At 37.1% G+C, this 20,520-nt stretch overlaps 1 protein-coding gene across 2 annotated transcripts in view; it reads left to right on the forward strand.

Moving 5' to 3' along the window:
- Positions 1–238: 238 nt before the first annotated feature.
- Positions 239–20,520, forward strand: part of Pkhd1l1 (PKHD1 like 1) — a 148,190-nt gene continuing 127,908 nt past the window's right edge. For both annotated transcript variants that reach the window (XM_063257635.1, XM_063257634.1), the window contains exons 1-8: positions 239–353; positions 2,090–2,179; positions 10,224–10,368; positions 11,295–11,403; positions 15,590–15,647; positions 16,691–16,784; positions 19,435–19,488; positions 20,200–20,273. In XM_063257635.1, the coding sequence (XP_063113705.1) occupies positions 281–353; positions 2,090–2,179; positions 10,224–10,368; positions 11,295–11,403; positions 15,590–15,647; positions 16,691–16,784; positions 19,435–19,488; positions 20,200–20,273 (697 nt within the window). In that variant the 5' untranslated portion in view covers positions 239–280. The remainder of the gene's footprint in view (positions 354–2,089; positions 2,180–10,223; positions 10,369–11,294; positions 11,404–15,589; positions 15,648–16,690; positions 16,785–19,434; positions 19,489–20,199; positions 20,274–20,520) is intronic.

The following is a 20,520-nucleotide window of genomic DNA, read 5'->3' on the forward strand; positions in this document are numbered from 1 at the left end:
AGAAAAGAGAAGTGAGGTTCACGGAGAGCTTGGCCCCTGCACGCTTGACCCTTGGCCCTCCCTATCCAAAGGACCACAGGGACCTCAGCGCCAGGGATCTGAGTGTGGCTGAAGGTGATCCCAGATGGGGCCGATCGGTTTCTCTGGGACGGTCCCGGGTGTGGGTGTGTGTGTGTGTGCGCGCGCGCGCGCGTGTGCGCAGTGGGGGCGGGGCGGCCTCGCGCCGGGAGCAGCCGGCTGCACCTGCAGAGGCGCGCGGAGCGCTGCGCGCGGCTGGGCCATGGGACACCTGTGGCTCGCGGGGCTCTGGGGCCTCTGGGGGCTGCTGCTCTCCGCTGCGGGTTCTCCCACAGGTAACCCACTCGGGGCGTCAGGGACGCACACAGAGGTCCCGTGGGGACCACCTGGCACCTGCGCTGGGCAGAGGCTGTGCGCGCGATTCTGGGGTGCGAGCCTGGGGACCCCAATCTCAGATGGCAGAAACCATACAGAGGGAGGCCGGGAGATGGTGGTGGGGGGTCCTTTTAATTCAGCAGGGTTGCTGTTTGAACTGTGGAACCTGCCTGCCTTCCCCAAAGTGGCACAGACGAAGAGACTGAACTTGGCTGGGTGTGGGTGTGAGGAAGGGGGGTGCAGACAGACAGCAGGAGTTCTCCGCTCCCCTCTAGCTTGCTTTCCTGGGACCCCTTTCTTCACTGACGACGGGGCCCGCGTCCCCCAGTAGGAGGGCTACTTTGGGCCAGTGTCTGTCCCTTGCATGGGGCAGGTGCCCGGTGTCTTCAAAGTAATAGGCAGGAGAGGGCTGCAGGGAGACGGATAAGATAAGAAATTGGAGTTGTCTGAGGAGATAAGGGCAAGATGAACTTGAGATAGGCGAGGCTCAGCGCGTCTGGAGATGGGATCCAGCTCCCCCCAGTTCCTGTGCTTGGCTGCCTGGGCCTGGGGTTCCCAGCAGCCTGGTCCAGTCAGCCCTAGGCACGGAGGCACTGGGTCGGCAGGTGCGGGGCTGATCTGCATGCTGGGGAGCCTTTGCTATTATTGATTCAGTCCGCACTATGCATATTTCAGGGGAAAATGAACTGTTCTGTCATCATTTCCTTGATTTTTTCTCATATATATATTTCACGCAATTCATTTTTGTTCTACCCACTTAAAATGTTCTACCCACTCTGAAAAAAAATACTGTTCTAGACTTTAAACTACGGGCCTGCTTAACCTGAAAATAAATACGTCTGACCCCTGAACTGCCTTAAAGAGTTACTTGCAGGTCTCCAAAGAGAAAACACTTCACCCCTTAATTATTCAGGCACCCAGTGTTTATATGTCCAGAATTCTCTTGAAGAGGTTCTGCTAATTAATTCTGATTTGCTCTCCAAGATGCTGCAAGGGGTCGTGGTCACACTGGTGAGGTCACACTGTAAATGAAATGTCCTTCTGGCCCTGTGTTCCCTTCAATTATTCCTTTCAAAATATAATTATTTTGAATTATTATTCAATTTTTGATTAAACTAAAAATTTGATAAGTTAAGACTGAGATGCATTTAATGTCCCCTAGACGTTTGAATGAATTGGTGATGTTGACACTGAGAATTCAGCAGCATCAGAACACTAGCAAGAATTCAGGAATTATCTTTGTTGTATTCCCAGTCACAGAAAACAATTTCTTCTTAATATCATTCCTCTGTGTACGAGGACTATGCTTTTAGCCACTTAGCATCACGCTTCTTAGATTATTTTATAATGTATTTCTCCATGTCACCATTGTTCGTCATGTGATGTCATTGCTATGGGATTGAACTTAACTATGTATTGAAAGTTAACAGAGCATGACATTAAATTGTGGGCTTAATAAACATCTTTTGATAGATAAGAATGACAGAAATGGTCATGCATTATGCTTCCTACAAAGTGGAAGGGTTTTAACTAAGTTAATAACTTACATGGTTGTGAAATCAATGGCTAATAGAGCCCAAAGTAAAAGCTGGATACACTTTACTTTCAGTTCTATGTTTGACAGAGGGTGCAGAATGTGGTGCGTGAAGTGAAGAACTCTGTGATCTTACCTGTGCTATACTTTTGTATCTTTCAGATGGCTCTAAAATAATCCCCAGAGTCACAGAAGTGATGCCTAAGTACGGTAGTGTAAATGGAGCCACGAGACTGACTATCAAAGGAGAAGGTAGGTTTGCCTGACACACTCTCCGTGTGTGTGTGTGTGTGTGTGTGTGTGTGTGTGTGTGCGTGTGTGAAGGTTCAGGTATTTAAACAAAACACGGGCATGATTTTGACACTTGGACAAGGCAGTGAGACTGTCTTGCCTTTGACAGCTGATGAAATCCCCCTACCATCTGAATTCTTATTTTAATTACCTGCTTAACTCTAAAATCTGAATTTAACGATTGAATGGAAAGGAACATCTTTAACCCAAGTCTGCAATTGTTTGCCCTATTCTTTATGGATCTAATAATGACTTTACTTACTTTTAATTAAGTAAAGCACTGTGGAGGGTTGAGGTAGAATGTTAGGGAGAAAAGTGTGTCACAGAAATGCCATGGTAATTGAAAGAAGAAAGGTGGCAAAAAAGCAGAACTTTTGCTCATTTCTCCTGGCACCTAACCCCTATCCTCTCTCCCCTTGCCTGCCCTTTAGAGGGAAAAACAGAAATCAATAAATAATAATAATAATCAATCAATCAATAATCAATCAATATATTGAGCAGTTCTTCCTAGGATTCAGTAGATATAATATGATTTGGTCAGCCATGAATTCTTTGTAATATTATGGTAGTAGTATTCAGATATTTGTGAATGTTTGAAAAATGGAAAAGAGGGCCTGGGGATTTAGCTCAGTGGCATAAGCACCTGCCTTGCAAGCAGGTGGTTGTGAGTTTGATCCCTGGTACCGTTAAAAAAAAAAAAAGAAAGAAAAGAAAAATGGAAAAGAAATGCTTTTAGAAACATTTAAAAATCTATCATTTGTTCTATATAGTAAGAAATGAGAAGCTTTTTTGAATTGGAGCATTAACAAAACAAGATATCATTATTCTGCCATATGTACTGGATGTCATAATATTTCTAGAGAATTCAGTCTCTCAATGATATAATTAAAAGAGTTTGTGCCTCTAAATTGTGAACAATATGCTTTGGAATAAAGTGTTCTCTTTTAGAGTTAAGACTTGAAGACAATATATTTGTTAAAGGTGATTCTAAAATATCTTTAACCATATCTCCCTTACATTATAAATTGTTAAGATGATATGCTTGAAAGCTGTTGAGTAAATGGAAAGTTAAATGCCATGCGAGAAATGTCCAGGTTAAGAGAAAACAAAAGAAAGTCAAAACTCTGAGCTGTAAGTGTCTCCAAACCTAAATTCCTTTGATCCAGACTAGAGTTTGGGTACACAGATGCAAAACACTCCTAGTATAAAATAGGAAACATGAGACATTCTCTTCTTAAAGCAATTTAGAAGCACCTCCTTGGCCCTCTAGCTGTAACCTTTACTCTTTTGTGGACTTTCTGGGTGAATTAAGCTCAGGACTCAATGATGAAGCACAAAGTGTGACAGTGATATATACTTTTCCTGTCAGTCTGACTTCTGAATGCTTTTCACAGAGAACTAGAGAACAATTAAATCTTCTTTGAGTTATAGACACCTGCACTTTCTTCTTGATTTTGCTTTCCTCTCCCTGGCCTAGTTACATATCATGGCTGATTAAAACCCCATTGGCATATGTGTTTGTCAGAGACTGGATCTCAACACTGTTTTTGATTTTCTGTTGAAGCAGAGAAATATATGGTTATTGGGCACTGAAGGAAGAGAGGTACTGGTTAAAGAGCAAATTTTAATCATTAAAGAAAGTCCTTTAAGTCTCTTTACTGCATGTCAGAATACTTATAGCTGACAACATTGTACCATAGATTTAAACTTTTTTGGTAACAAGATGTTTTTATTTTCAAATTTTAAAAGGTGAATAAATGGGCAATAGGAATATCACTTAGAGGTGATACATATATTTATAGAATTGTTTGTGGTGATAGTTTCACTGGTACATACCTCTCTCCAAACTAATCAAATTCTATAAAGTAAATGAAATATAGAATATGCAGCTTTTTGAATGTCAGTCAGACTGCAGTAATATAGTTTGAAGTAAATAGTTTTTGGTGCCCATGACAGATATGGAATATGTGCAGAGGACCCATAAGGAACCACTCTGTGCTCTCCCAGGGACAGATACTCTATTTATGTAATTGCATGCATTGCTGATGTATCAATAAAAACACTTTCCAAATGGAATTATAAGTTCCAGATGATTACCTAAATATCGATACCACAGGGCTACTTAAAATGTTTTAGTTTTGTTAAACTTGTTATAAAAGGTGAAGTGTTATTGAAAATATTGACTTGAAATTAAATTCTCAGAAATTTTACCACTAGAAAATCTTCTGCTAACATTTTGATGTATCTAGATGATTTTTGGCTATTTCCAAACATTACATTGATCTTAAAGACAAACATTTTCTAACAGATTGGATCCCTTTGTACAGAAGAACTGCATGTGGGATTAGGAGAATACTCTGTAGTCGAACTTTTTCCTAGCGTGCTTCCTACCGTTGATTCCCATCATTGCCACTGCAAATTCTAAGACCGAAAAAAGTTATTTAGCTTTGGCTTTCTCACCAATAAAATAGGCTATTAATTTCTACCGCTGGGAACTACTGTGAATTTTAAAAAAGATAACATAGGATACTTGCTATATACATGTATAAATTACAGGTATCTAATTTTTATTATTCTTGGCATTATGTTACTGGCTTAGTTTCCATCTTTGGGAGTTACCCTCCATGGATTACGGTGTGTCTTTCCTTCCCGTTGTTTTGAATGTTGTGATTTTTAAATTCATTCCCACACTCCCATCTCAGGGCTTTTTTTTTTTTTTTTTTTCCTAGAGAAACCAAAACAGCCTGCACTGTACCTAACTACTGGGTTTAAACAACACTGAAATTTTCCATTAGGGCCGCTGAGGCATGACTTTTGGAAAGCTTCTTCCTATCAGGAGACCCAGGCTATGTGCCTGGAAGTTCCTGTCTCAAATTTTTCTTCTTCAGAAAAGAAAAAAATGAAAGCCCACATCAAAATGTCAGGAATCTCCAACTGAAACCTCAGCCTTTTCTGTTTCTAAGTTACACCCAACCCTTCTATTTAATCTGTGTGTTTTGCATGGTTTCCAGGGTATCTTATTTTTTTATTTAGACACTGCCTGATTAATTAGCTAAGTTCCTGAGCTAGGGCTGTAACTTGTGATCTTCTTGCCCAAGCATCAAGGATTATCTACTCCGTAATCAATTATTTGTTTAGAATTACACTTCTAAACTAAAACCCTCTTAAAAAGTGATTCCTTTTAATTCTTGAAATTAGCTAAAAATTGGAAGTATTTTATATTTTTATTTTTTAAGATAAATGTATATCTGTATAATGATATCTGCCAAACTTGTTTGTTGATTTGGCTCATATTTTCCAGTGGATTTTACTCACAGGATTTTCATGTGTATATATTTGACATTCTAACTACTCCTAAGCTGAGAATGACATCAATTTCTGTTAGTACTGTTTGTGAGAATTACAGGGTTGTCCAGGAGTTGTCCTAGGGTGCTGAAGAAGAGACCCATGTTACTCTATTACTGACATGGCGTGAAACAAATAGATCTGTATGTCACACCCTGAAATTGTAAAACTTTCCATCCTTTAGTGCTTGCCAGCAGCACCCCTGTGTGTTCCAAACTCAATGTGAAGTCCAGAGATAAGCAAAAGTTGGCAAAAGAAGTGTGTCTGTAATTGGCTCGTTTTATTGTTTTCTCCTAGTTTTTCACAGTTCACTGTAGTCTTAACTGTCATTCTCATTTCAAAACTGCAAATTCACTGCAAATAGCTTTATATGTCCAATGGATGCCTACCTTTATATTTGTAGTAGCCCATGCCAAATCTCTTAAGACTTAAGCTTTGAGGAATAAAGTAATGTTCATTAAAATTCCTACCCTCTGTTGAGTTTTTGCTCATTTTTTCTAATATCTAAACAAAAGAACAAGATAAAAGTGAGAAAGATAGGAGCTGGAGAAAGTTACACTGGGTTAACAGATAATAACGTTGACATCTACAATAGTGGTTGAATTCAGGATGCTTATTTACTGATTCTGTGGGGGGAGGGATTGTCTTTTTGAGACAGGGTCTCACCATGCAGTTGAGGCTGCCTTGAGCTCACTTTGTAGCTCAAGCTGGTCTCAAACTTGCCATGCTCCTCCTGCCTCAGCCTCTCGAGTGCTGGGATTCCAGGCATGTGCCACCATGCCTGGCTCTCTATGTTATTTTTAAAAGGGAATATTTATGCTGAACATGAATCTCAAAATTTTGGGAACTAACAGGAGCAAGTATCTAGTGGGATTTTGCCTGATACATTATTGAGGCAGGCACAGTATTAAGTACATCACAGAAATTATCACTCAGCAGTCTTGACAATGCTAAAAGATAGATTGTAGTCATTTTTCTGATGAGGTCATTTTCTGATAAGTTGAGGGAGTTTATGCCCAGCTTGCTGAAGGTGATATTGGCAAGAGAGAGTGCTGGAGCTCAGGTTCCAACCCAAGATGAAAGGGTCTAAACTTTTTCCATTAAAGGGCGCGACAGGCTGCTTCACCAGAGTTGAAATACAGGGGCTTTTGTATTTGATGAATATCCGGTACAGTGAAATCCTACCTTCGGCCCCACTCTGGACTCAGCAATATTGTATTTACATTATCTAATGGACCTTTGCAGAACACTGGAAATGTTCAGTAATTTAAAAAGGAGTTGTGCCACAACTATATGGCAACCTTATTCTGCCTTTTTATCCATTAAAACCATTTAATACAGGGACATACAGCAATAGAGACTGTGTTGAAATGTCCTTGAAAACTACTAAATTTTAAGGTTAATATGAGTACCTTCAAATACTTACCTCTTTTTGATTGCATCATAAATAAGACATTATGCTGTCGTATTATAAGTAGTAGCATTCACAGGAATCAAAGAGGTAAGTCTATGGCTTACCATGTGTCTTGTTTACTGATGTCGAGTTAATTAGATTGTGAGACGATACAATCATGATGATATGGTCTGTAGGTAATGACATTCTAAAACAAATAGATTATAAGTTTATGTTAATAAAATTGATGCAAGTGTTTATTGTCAAAGAAAATCTTCATAATTTCAAAGTTAATATTAGTCATTAGTTTGGCCATCCTGTTAGTTTAATGTTACACTCCAGTTACAGTCACAGGAAAATATTTTTAAATGAACATATTTTTAAAGTTCAGGATTTAGGAAATGTATACTTTAAAGCAATGTCTTCTAATCTAAAAAATTAGAAACTTTATAATAATTTAACAGGTGTGTACACTTCACTTTGCATTAACAGAAGAATACCTCTTAAATATTTTGTTAGAACATTTAAACCTTAAGATTTTATAAATAGACTATTATCCTGTTAGTCTTATTCATATGTTTTATTTCTTAGGTTTAACTCAAAACTGAGTATTTTTAAGCACTATAAAACAGTTTCAGGTGGCATAAAATACTTAGTCTATGTTTATTTCCAAATATAGTTTTGAATTTTCAGACATTTATGGTCAGATTAAAATAATTGTCCTCTACTTTGTGTAATCTATTTGTCACATTCTATTGAGTCATATCTGTCAGTGTGCTCACATGCTGCTATTTCCCCCCAAACACCTAAAATAAAAGCAAACTCACTAACCTTCCTTGCAATTCACCCTCCTTTCTAGCTAGCGTCCACCTCAATTTTCTGCTTCTCTGTACAGTGACATTCCCGGAAAATGTTACTCTCACTTACTCCCCTTACGTACTGTCCTTCCATGTCCAGCCAAACACTTATCCCATCATTGTCTCCGATGCTCACTGGGAAGCACCTTCGCTCTTGCTCCTGGTCTCTTCTCAGAAGAGCAGCTAGTGAATCGGAGAGTGTAAGTCAGTCCTGCCATTTCTCTATTCAAAGCCTCCAGTGGCTCCCATGCAAATTTCTCCATTGCCGGTCTCTGCTTTCCGCCTCGATTCACTCACACTTTCGAACCATGTTTCCTACGTCTTGCACACAGCCCCACCCCACGGCCTTGACTGTTCTGTTCTGTGTCTCTAAAATCTCTTGCCTCGGATCCTGACACGCTTGCTGCCTTCCCATGACTGTCTCTCGCATAGGCCTCTTGGGTCTCACTTCATGGCACCACCTCTGATTTCAGTCATCAGTGCTGTGAGGGGACCCTGCGCTCCAAACACTTTCCCCAGCAGCCTCCTAAGCAGAGCTGTGCACACGATATTCAGAAAGTGACTTTGTAAGGAGGGAACAGGCTCCTAGGCAGTGGCAGATGACTAAGAGGAACAGAATCAGGAGATAAGAAACAAGACCAAAAAAAAAGTAAGTAAAGGGACTCAGGGTTAGGAGAACAAAACATGCAGAGCTATGTATCTCAGATTACCTCCCGTAGGAGAGCATGCACTTCTGTCCTGTCATTCTTAGGTTATGCTGGAATTGAGGTTTGAGTTTCCAGGTAGAAAATGCTTTCCCCAGGAATCATAACATAGACTTGTAAACTGAACTGAAATCCCACTGCTGCCTAATTCATTTGAGTTCAACAAGTATATTCAGTATCTTCCGAGAGATAATCAATTCTGCTTATCATAAAAGAGCCATGCTTTTATTTAACGCAGACAGTAGGAAAATGTCTAGGAGGCCAGGTGTTCGTGGGGTATCACTCGGCTTCCCTGTTCACAGACAGCTACAAATAGACGATTGCAGCAGCCTCAAGCCAAGAAGGGCAAGGCAATCAGAGGCCCAGACCTCTAGGAGACAAAGCCAGTGTCACCCCCACCGTCCCTAGTGTCAAGGATAAGGAAATCTGCGATGGGCGACAGAAATGGGGCATGGTGGGTATAGACTCGGGGCTAGTTGCAGCAGTGTGGCCTAGAGCACGTCCTGTCAGTCCTCTTGCATTACATCTTCAGCAGGGCTCTCAGTTAGCCACCTCCTAAAAGGCCTCGTGGTGGACTGTGTTTAAAACGCAGGCATAAGCACATGTGTGTGGGCTAAATGGTAGACTCAGGTGCCTTTTATGCTCACACTCACTTCCTCTTTTCATCCTTAACTTTAGCTCTAGCTGTGGCACACAGTTTCCTGGCACTTTGATTCAATCTATGCTTCTTACTTGCAATGTTCACAGTGTGTCTTTGTCAACAGTGCAAGGTCTTCTCTGATACAGTGAATTAAGATATCATAACTCAGAACTGCAAGAAAAGTTACTTCCCGCAATGCCATTGATTCTTTCATTTGGAGAGGATTTCGGGCTTTCCTTAGTAATTCCCAGTGCAGGTGATTCTCAGTAGTGCCCATTTTTATCTCTCTCCCTTCCTCTCCTTCTCTCCCACTCTTTTCCTTCCTTCCTTCCTTCCTTCCTTCCTTCCTTCCTTCCTTCCTTCCTTCCTTCCTTCCTCCCTTTCTTTCTCTTTTTTCTTCTCTCTCTTTCTTTTCCTCTTTCTCTGTCTGTCTGTCTGTCTCTCTCTTGTTTTCTTACACTTTCATTCTACATCGCTGTCTATCTCTTTCTTACAGTACTGGAGAGTGAACCTAAGGTCTTCATACTGAGCAACACTCTCAGCCTCTTTTAATTTTGAAACAGGCTTTCACTAACTCTCTGACTTGCCTAGGAATCCTTCTGTCTCAGCCTCCCGGTTGCTGAGATTTGAGGCATGTGCTGCCACCACACCTAGTCCTGCCTTTTCTTTCATGTTTTATCTGCCTTTATCCCTAGAGGATTATTGCCTAAATACATTATCAGTTTGACGATTCTGCTTTATAAGAATTTAAAATCCTATCCCTTATGGAAGTGTTCCTCTCCTTCAGTCTTTCTAGTTCTTTAGTCTGTTTTAAAAATGGATTTTCCTTATCATGTATACCACATACATTATATATTTTAATGTATTACTTTTGTGAATGAATGGATTAAAAAGCCAATTCTTTATGCTTCCAGAGCAGATTATACTCACAAGGGTAAATAAGCAGTGTGCTAATTGCTTATTATTCATTGGTGCTTATGTATGGAATGATTTAATAATGAGATATAATTACTAGATCTTTGAAAATTGAATTCCATTAATAATAATTGTTTTCTTACTTTTCCAGGTTTTTCTCAAGCAAACCAGTTTAACTATGGAGTTGATAATGCTGATTTGGGAAACAGTGTACAATTAGTTTCTTCTTTCCGGTCAATTACTTGTGATGTAGAAAAAGATTCAAGTCATTCAACTCAAATTACATGCTATACTAGGTCTGTTTTAAAATATGTTTAACAATATGTTCATCATGCCAGAAATCAGTTACGCATGTTGGTAATTTAATAGTTCTATTTTTCTTCCTTTTAAAAGTGGTATTTTTCTGTTTACTAGTTATTATTTTTAATTGCATGATCTTAGACTTAGATTTTTCATTATATTCAATTATAATGCTTTTTCACATATTGGCCTGATAAAAGTATATTCTATTTTTTCTCATGTTATTAGAACTGTTATTTTTATTGAGCTCTTTTATAAGATAAATGAGTACTATTAAATTATAATGAGCTCTCTCAAAATACCAAAAGTATGCTTTCCTGTCCAGTTAGATTAATTTTGTTCAAGATCTTCACAGTTATAAAGATTAAAGATGATCATTTTGCTCAGCGACCTTGCCAGTTCTTTGCTGTCAGCCAGAATTGATGCATGTTATTGCAATTTAGGAAACATTTTAAGTTGTTTTCAACTGTGACTTCAATATCAGCCTTAGAAACAGATAGCTCATCCCCCAAAGCCTTTCATCTGTATTAGGCTTATTGGCTATTTGTCAGCAGCAAAAACTTACTGAGTGGGGAAGCTTGATTAAGTTTTACAAATAGCATAAAGTAACTAAATACACCAGGGTGACATTACTATGTTAAAGGACGATTATTGCTTTCTGTTATTGTATTTGTTGTCCTTTAAAATAAGCACTAATTTGCAGAGTCAGGGACGGTGCTTGCCTGTGCACATGAGGTTAGAATTTTCAGCACAGGTTGGCTCAGGATAGACCTCTCTCTTCAAAATATAAAGTGAAATTTAACTGTATACCCCTTAGAGTTTTAGATAATTTTATTTTTAAAAATGTTATAAATGGGATAGTATTTTCATTAATGTGCTAAATAGAAGTTACTGCGTTCTTTGTATGTTCTTTGCCTTCCAGACCAATGCCAGAAGATTCCTACGCTGTCCGAGTCAGCGTGGATGGGGTTCCTATTGCAGAAAACAACACCTGCAAGGGTCGGATCAACAGCTGGGCCTGCAGCTTCAATGTATGTGCTTCTCCCCGTAAAGCACCTGTCATTGAGCGTGTTTTCTTTTTTTACAGAGCTAGGTTTTAATTTTTCAAAAAAATTTTACAGACTCTTTGTATCTTAAAAATATAATAGTATGTAGCTAGGAATAATGTCCCCAGTATTCATAGCAGTTCAGCCTCATTTGTTTCTGCTTCCTTCCTCTCTTCTTTAAATTAATTTTATGAATGAATGAAATGTTTGTACTTCCAAACTATTTTCTCACTCACATTCTTTTTCTTCCTCAATGTCTGCTCTTAGTTCACTTCTCCCTTTTCCTATTTCACAGGATTCATCACTTCATTTTTAGTAAAAGCATAACTGTGCTTCCTTTCCATGTGATTTTTAATGTAATGAGCTTGCACATAGCACAGGAGCCACTCAAAATTCCATTGCCCTAAGTGGAACTTTTTGTAAAAAATATACTTTCTTCTAAGCATCATCACAGATGTTCTTAAAAATTTTATTTAACTCTTACGTCATCAATTACTGAAGAGTGTAATGTTCCAGTCTAAGATGAAACTCTGAAGAAAGCAATAACTTCTGTCCTCAAATAGTCTTTGATTCCCACATACACCTCCTAGGAAGATTCCTGGCCCCTATTTCCTTGGCTGCAAATCCAAGCTTGTTTCCTGTACATCACACCTAAGTGGTCCCCAAACAACCTGAATTCATCCATACTCAGTTGGGCTTGTTGGATTCCTTGTTAAGCCTACACTTTCTCTGATTATTTCTTGCCATCTCAAGCATGAAACGTGTTGCCACCCTCTTGTTAGTCTTTACCTTGAGCCCCGTAACTATTCAGAAGCCACATTATCGTAATTCTACCCTGAACTCTCTCAGGTTCATCTTCCTGGCTTCTGTCCTATATGGCCTTTGTTTTGATAGTGTTCCTATCATTTTTCACTTGGTTCATTTATCATAATCTCCTCCTAATACCTCTCTCTACCCATTGCAATTGCTTTGTTCAGTGTTATCCTTCAAAACTAGGAGTATCATTGTCTTTCTCCTGCTCACCATTCATTCCTCCTCCACCCATCGTCTTAGGTTTGCTTTACTGTGTCATAGTGAGGAACTGCATCAAATTCTAACAAAGACTTCCACCCTTCTCCCGATGGACAAGGATCCATTGTCTTACTTAGTTCTTTTAGTGAAATATGTCTCATCACTCAGGACCCTTAACATTTTCCCAAGCAGAGAGAAAGGAGGTCCTCTACTGTGTTCCTTAGTTGTAAAATTGCTTAATGCTGTGGTTCAGAGTTCGAAGACAGACTCCCTTGTTTATTAGCTCTGACATGGGCAGAATGAAACCGATGACCTGCAAAATGGAGACTATTCATAGCATTGTTGTAAGAATTAGATGATGTAAACTTAATAAACTTATCAGAAAGAGCCTGGCATATAGTAAGTACTAATTTTAGTTTTTTTATCTATTTATTTTTCTATATTTTTATTCCATGTCCTGTTTTAGCAGTGAGTTCATTGTGTAGTGATTATTTTTTAATATGTTTCTCTGTGTTTATCTTTGTTTCTAAGACTAAGATTTAGCACTTTGTAGGAACACAGACAGTATTTTCTGAATGATGTTCTGTGTTCTTTCCCTAAGATAAAACTGAAGAAGAATTTAACACCAAGTGATTAGATCTACTTACAGTATTTTCTTAATAATTTCTATTTTGTTGGGCTGTGCTCTGAAAACAGAATCCACAAAGTCAATGACTTTAGTTAACAACCTCATACTTGTACATAATTTAAACGGAGCTAGGTCTCCACATCAAATTAACAATAGCACTCACCTTTCCTAGAGTCTTTTTCATTCTCCAGAGTCACTCACTTTCAACACCTTTAGTTACATATTTTGATATTTTGAAACAATATTCTTAGTAACTAGAAATTTGCTATTTCTGAATCTTTGAAGTGTAGCTATTATCTTTTTAGTTCTTACTAGGAATAATGAGAATTCAGTGCCTAGAATCCTACATCTGTACATCTGTAGCACTGCATAACACTACCGTACAGTAGTGACTTCAAGCAGCAGGAATTTTATGTGCTCGCCCAGTCATGAATCCAGCTGTGTTCCAGTCTGGGCAGTTGCTCTCTATATGCTGCATAGCAGTAGGTCATCCTGGGGGCACCTTTCAGAAGCACTTTTTCTGGGTACTTTGCCCTTCTCTCCTGGTGCTGCTTACTGCCTGAATCCCATGTGTGTCTTTCTCTTGATTATTCCTTTATGTGGTAAAATATCCTTAGAACATAAATCTATTACTGAATTAAACTAGAATTCTTACAATAGTAAAACATTCATGACACTTTTACATTTAGTTGACAGTTTAGCTGGATATAGAAGGCTAATTTGGAAATAAATTTCACTTAGCATTTTGAAATCATGTCTCTATTTTCTCTTGGTTTAAAGTACCTTAAACCATGATGAAGGATCAGCTTTTTGAAAGTTTCCCATTGTTTTGTGGACCGATATCTTATAAAGTACAGTAAATATGTCACAGCGATGTCATGTTGATATAAAAGTTCCCAAATGCATGCTCTTACTTTTTGTTCTTATCAAGGACTAAAAACAAGTATTTTGGCTAGGCGTAATAGTACACACCTGTGATCCTAGCACTGTGAAGGCTAGCAGAAGGATGGCAAGTTACAGCCTGGCTTAGGCAACTTAGTAAGACCCTGCCTCTAAACAGAAAATATTTAAAAGACCTGGAGATGTAGCTCAGTATAAAGGCCATGGGCTCCATCACTAGTGCCACAAAGTATTGCACGCATTATTTTATCTGTGTAGTTTAAAACCCTGTGCAAAATTATATATTCATAATCTCCATTTTTCAAACTACTTGCTAATTTTGTGTTAATACTGTACATTGTATTGTTTTTCTGAATTGCTATTATACTTAATTCTCAGAATCTTCTGTTTTTTTGAAAAAGTAATTTGCCTCCATTTTCATTTCTTTTCGTGCAAATTATGCACCAAATTGAAAATCTGTTAGTGGTGTATCTCCTTAAAATATAATAAAAACTAAATTTAACATGTTCTCTTCAATTATTTTGTTATAGATCTTATAAAGGTGAGAACACAGTGACTTAAAAGGATTGATTTACACACATACCAGTGATTCATGTTATCTTGTCAACTCTGCTCTACAAGTTGTATTTTGCCTGAAAGTATTTTTGAGGTCTTATTTTCTACTGCTTTACATAACATCTTCACTAAACGTTTGTCTTCCCTTTACCATTGTAAAATGTGGAAGAGTAAGTCTAAAGCCATGCTGAGCCTCTCATTTCAAAGATTTATCTCTTCGATTTTTCCACTCTAAGAATCTGTTCTTTTACTTTTAAGAAGAAATCCAGGCATCTTTTCTAATGAGACTGAGGTACAGCTGACATTTATTGAGAATCTGCTTCATGCTAAGTTATTTTGCTTGTGTTATCTTCAGATCATGCAGAGGCTCCCTCATCATATATCTAAAAGTTCAGTTATAATGTAAAAGTGTGCATGTTTTTAGACTTTTATATTTTCTGTAGCACCTCTGTGTTTCTGGAAAAAAATTCCTCATCTTTTCTGGTTCATTCATTTCTTCTGTATTATTTGTCTTAAGTGTAAATTATTTTCTGAATGCACATTGGTTACTGAGAGTTCTTTATTTTGTCTATCATTCCTGTTCTGTACCTATTCAATATTAATTTCTCAATGGGTGTCACAATTCTAATTACACTTGCATTGCACTAGAGAATTATCATTACCTTGGTCACTATAGCTTACTTTGCCATACCTTTTTGTACTATGTTTTTGAAACATGTTTGTTACCTTTTTCTTCAGGGGCTTAATCCAAAGTATGATTTCTTTAATTTTATTGCATCAAATTCCTGAAAGTCTTTTTATTACAGAGATTTGGAATATACTGTTAGTAAGAGGATGCTTGACTTTTAAAACTGCAGACTATTAATATTGTGAAATGGAAGAGAATTTTTGGGATAAGAAGAAATATACTAAATAGTAAGAAATGTTTTATGTCTTATTTCTATATGTAAAAGATTACATTTTGACAGCAGTATTATAAGTGTTATTGAAATAAAAATAATGTAGAAAACAGACCTATACCATACAATCAAAATTAAAACACAAATAAGATTCTTCAGTGATATTATTGTTTTACAGGCAAAAAATTTCAGAACACCAACCATAAGGAGCATCACACCTACTTCTGGCACTCCAGGTCTGTCCCGTCACAACTGAAATGCTCTCAGCTTTGTGGCCATGAATTAATTTCTATTTTAGTACATAAAAATATGGTAATGCCAGAGAATGTACAAATTACAATTTTCTTATTGTGAAATTAACAATAATATTTTAGCAAGTGTTTTCAAATGTTGTATCTTGGTCCATTCTGATGTATTTAACTTTTCTCCTGTTGAGGATTTAGCTTCCAGCATTCATTATACCAGATTATACCAGATTATACCAGATTATAACCTCAACCGAAATCTGTGACCATGTCCGCTAGGGCAGTATAGACACTAACAGTTTTCAGGTATCATGTGATACATGTACTAGGTTTTTATTTATAAAGTATTTGATTTGGGTCACTACATTTGTTTTAGATTTATTGAATATTTGCATGTTTGTTTTATAAATTGCTTATTGTTCTCCTTGGTTTATCACATCATCTTTTCTTCATGGTAAATTTCAAGAATCCCTTATATCTGAAATATATTTGTGATTTATAAGTCATTTGTGGAAATATTTTTTAATTTGTAATTTACTTTGAAAATTCATTCACAGTTCTTTTAGATTTTTATCATCACATTTATAGATTTTAACTTTTTTTACTTACATCATTTTTTATGTTGTGAAAAATTCCATTATCCTTATTGTATAAATATTACATAGATTTTCACTATTTTCAGGACTTTTTCTGGTTTTACTTTTTATGTTTAATATTTATTTCAGCTAAGATTTTTTTGCATACAGTAGAATTGTTTTTTCTTTTCAAATAAATAACTCTTTGACCCATGCAGTACTTATTAAGTACCTTATCCTGTTCTATGATACACTGCTTAATTTATAAATTCTTAAAGGAACTCATTCATGTATTATTGTATTTGTTTGAACTTTTAGAGCAGTACTACACAGTGGTGAACATCAGGTAGAAGTGTCTGGATTGTGGTTTTATCGGGAAAAAAAATCTAACTGCAGTTAAATATCTAGATAGACATTGATGCATACAACCTTTTTATGATTTTATTGTTTTGTTCTTAGGCACACTAATAACAATCCAAGGCAGAATTTTCACCGATGTCTATGGAAGTAATACTGCACTAAGCTCAAATGGGAAAAATGTTAGGATTTTGAGGTAATTTGTATGAGAAACTATATTCTTCTGACACAACTAAAATATGATATTCTATAAATAATTGGTCCAATGGTATTAAACCTACTATGATGTGATGGAAAAACCAATGTTTGTTCAGCAATATTAGAGGAAGAAAAATTGACTATTGATGGATTGATTGACGTGACAAAATTGTCAGTATGGCTTTGTGGATAGTTTTTTGTCTGATACAATTTCTTCTTTTTCTATGATGGATTTTATTAAAAGAAATTACATGAATGCAAGTGTAATAGTAACTAAACTATAGTCATAGAGCTTTACTGATGGAGGACTTTTCTACTTACTCTAACTGCCTCTATTTAAAAATACCTGAGGCCTGGAAGTTACATAGCTTATTCAAGATGAGGAGTAGATATAGATCCAGGCTTTCCAACACTGTTTGGTACTTTTTTCTATTGCATTCTGGGAGAGTGTGCAACCAAAAACCGTCACTGGAGGGCAGGGTTTGAAGCAAAATTCTTCTCTTCACCAGCTGTACATCAGATGGTAATAATGCCTAGCTTACTAACATCAAAAAGCAACAGTTCATAGTTTGTACTGGACATTAGTACCGTTCCTGGAGCACTCTGCTGTAGCATGACAGAATTCTCAGTCCTAACTCAGAAAACTGAAAATCCTGTTCATTTCCCACAGAAGTATCAAAGCAGTATCATGGCTTTTGAAATGTTCGTGTTTATTAAATACATGTATGAAATGGATGAATGACTAAATTAGACAATTCAGGCAGCAACTATAGGATTTGTTAATTGCGAAAAAGACTATATATTTGCATACAGATGCATATAGTTTTATACAACAAGTGATTTAAAAAGTTTTATTAAACAAAGATGAGGTAGCTGCCATTCTGTGAGGTGGAACTTCCAATTAAATCAAGTTTGTGTGCAGCTAAAAATGTTCATATTGATCCCTTCTATGTAATAAAATAACTACTAGAAAAATACTTAACTTCTGATATAGACAATTTAGTGTAAGTGAGGATTTTATCTATTTCAGTATAGTTGAGTGCTATAAACAGTTTATACTCTAATTGTTAGGTGTTGTTTTCAGTTATTTTTCCATATTGATGGATAAATTTCCAAAATAGATTGCTCCCCCATCCTTCCCCCACAGTGGCAGGAATTTCCTTTTTTCCTACCGAGGAATCAGTGAAACTTATCTCATGAAATCTTAAAATCACATCCAAAAGGGACTTCAGAGAAATCAGCAAATCCATCTCTTGAGTTCTGAAAATCCTGGTATCTTATATGTAGCTATAGGAAAAATTTTCACTCACCCACTAATGAGGGGATGAAATGTTCTTGGACACTCACTGGTGTCATTTATAGCCATGTCCACTGTGCCACTGGGCATCCTCAATCATTTCACTGTCTACTGGGCAGGGAGCCAGGAGACCTTGTCACTCAGATTTTTCTCTTTGGCCAACACTCCACACTCAGTCCTGGGGCAAATTATAGATGGTGTGCTGATAACAGAGGATCTGGTGTGTACTATGACACCTTTGATCTGAAAGTTGAAAAATATTTCATTAAGGCCAAACAGGGTAGTATTTCCAGATCTGCTCACCTGTACCACTGTGGGAATTATCAACTGTGGGTCAGAGCCTGGACTGGGAGTTCCTGTTCTCCCTCACCAGCTGCAGGCTTGGGCAAATCGCTTCACCTTGCTGCCTCAGTTTCCCCACCTCTAAAAAGGAAGGATAATAGTTAATAAATCATAGGGTGGGTGCAAGGATTAAATGTAATAAAAGGGCGAGCTGCTAAACTCAGTTGAAAAGGAAGAGTTTCAAAGGAGATGTGAATCCTGAATCCCTATATTGAGTGCAATAATTAGTTAGTTTTCCAAACCTCATGTAATGATCAAATGAGAGGACTTGTGTCTGAAAGTACTTTTTTAAAGTTCAGCATTTCCTGCAAACTAAAGTCCTTATTTTTTATAGTGCAGGTACGTGTGGGACCTTATTTTGAGTCTGGCATTTGCTATCATGGAAACTGGGTGGCTTATTCTGATGTAGCAAGTAATCTGATGCCAGTTGCCTGTGAGCCTCCAATAAATACCATCAGCCTGAATATGACAGCCCTGAGAACCTCAGCAGCTGAGGAACTGTAAAGGGACACATGTTCACTGCCACCTCATCCACCTCTCCTCTGCTTTCCTTTTCCTCTTCTCCTCTCGTGCATCTGTCTGTCTATCTATCTATCTATCTATCATCTATCTATCATCTATCTATCTATCTATCTGTCTGTCTCACACATACTGGTACATGCTTTCTTCATCATGATAGCCTTGAGAATTTCCTCATTCAACTCCTATAATCAGAATCTTACTAGAATACTGTTTTTATTCAAATTGACTGAACTGTAAGTGGATAAGTCCATTATGTTTTCCTGTGTGTTTAGCACTCTCTAACACATCAAATGGTATAATTATCATTTTTATTAGTCTCTGCGCACGTAAACTGTTCAGTGGATTTTTATGGAAGGAATGGGTGACAGATAATACGTAACTGAGAGGGAAAACATTTAAAGTGGATTTTGATCTTCCTAGGAGGAGGGTTTATTTTGAAACAATTTATTAAACATGATAATATTTTTTACACAAAATGTTTATGCAGAGTTTATGTTGGAGGAATGCCCTGTGAGCTTCTTAAACCACAGTCTGATGATCTGTAAGTAATTAATTTTCTTTATAAAAATAAGTAGCAGATATGAACATAATAAATTTAAATAATTGCTAGCAGTACTGCATAGCCAGATGCTTTACCATGCAGTATAATTTATACAGTAAACTTACATTAATTTATATTATTATAAATATTCCTAGTTATAATTTGTCAGATATTTCTAGTTGTAAGAAAACAGATTTTCTAGTTTTCAAGACAACTTATGTACATATTTTTTATAGTGTAGGTACATTTTAAAGATAGTTCAATTTTTATTTCCTTGAGGATCAATACACAATGTATAAGTACAGTTTTTATTTTTTCTACTTTAAAATCAGCTTTATAGCATTTATGCCTTATATCCTACTCTGTTTCTAATATAGTGTGCTATGAACCACTATGTAGGTTATTATGAGAAAAATGTTTTGAGAACTGTCTTTACCAAATCATTGTTTCAGGATCATACTTTAAACTCTTTAAAAGAAATATGAATGGGGACATCAAAGTTAATTACAAACTATTTCATTGTTATGCAAAATTTATTTAAATAGCTTCAGTGAAGTCTTGGAAGTATTTTTGTTTTACAGAAATTTTTGTTGTAGCACTAGTTTCTATCCTGACACATATTCTGAGATGAGATGTTTTAAAAGAAAAAAACCAGTGTTCTAAAACTTGAACGTTAATACATACTTTGTTACTAACATATACACTTGTTAGGTATGGTCTAAAACTGGATCATCCAAGCGGGGACGTGGGCACGGTGGTGTGTAAGGTGACGGGGACTTACGTTGGTAAGTGTCACTCCTCTCTTCACAGCTGTCTTGGATGCCTGACTCTACTTCCCTATTCTGTGTTTTCTTTGACCTCTCTTGCCTTTTAAAAAATATTTCCTTGGCTCTCTTTTTTTTTTTTTACTTTATGTAAATGTTCACAAATGTAATTTTTCCTGAGGTTCACATATAAAGTAAACAACGTCCCATTTCTTCTTTATCCCCAGAAGATGCCATGGCTAATTAAGCTGCTGCCTTCATTTCATGC

The sequence above is a fragment of the Cavia porcellus genome, unplaced genomic scaffold (genome assembly GCF_034190915.1).
Source record: "Cavia porcellus strain 051 isolate PalLab524CR breed Dunkin Hartley unplaced genomic scaffold, mCavPor4.1 scaffold_10, whole genome shotgun sequence".
Taxonomy (NCBI): Eukaryota; Metazoa; Chordata; class Mammalia; order Rodentia; family Caviidae; genus Cavia; species Cavia porcellus.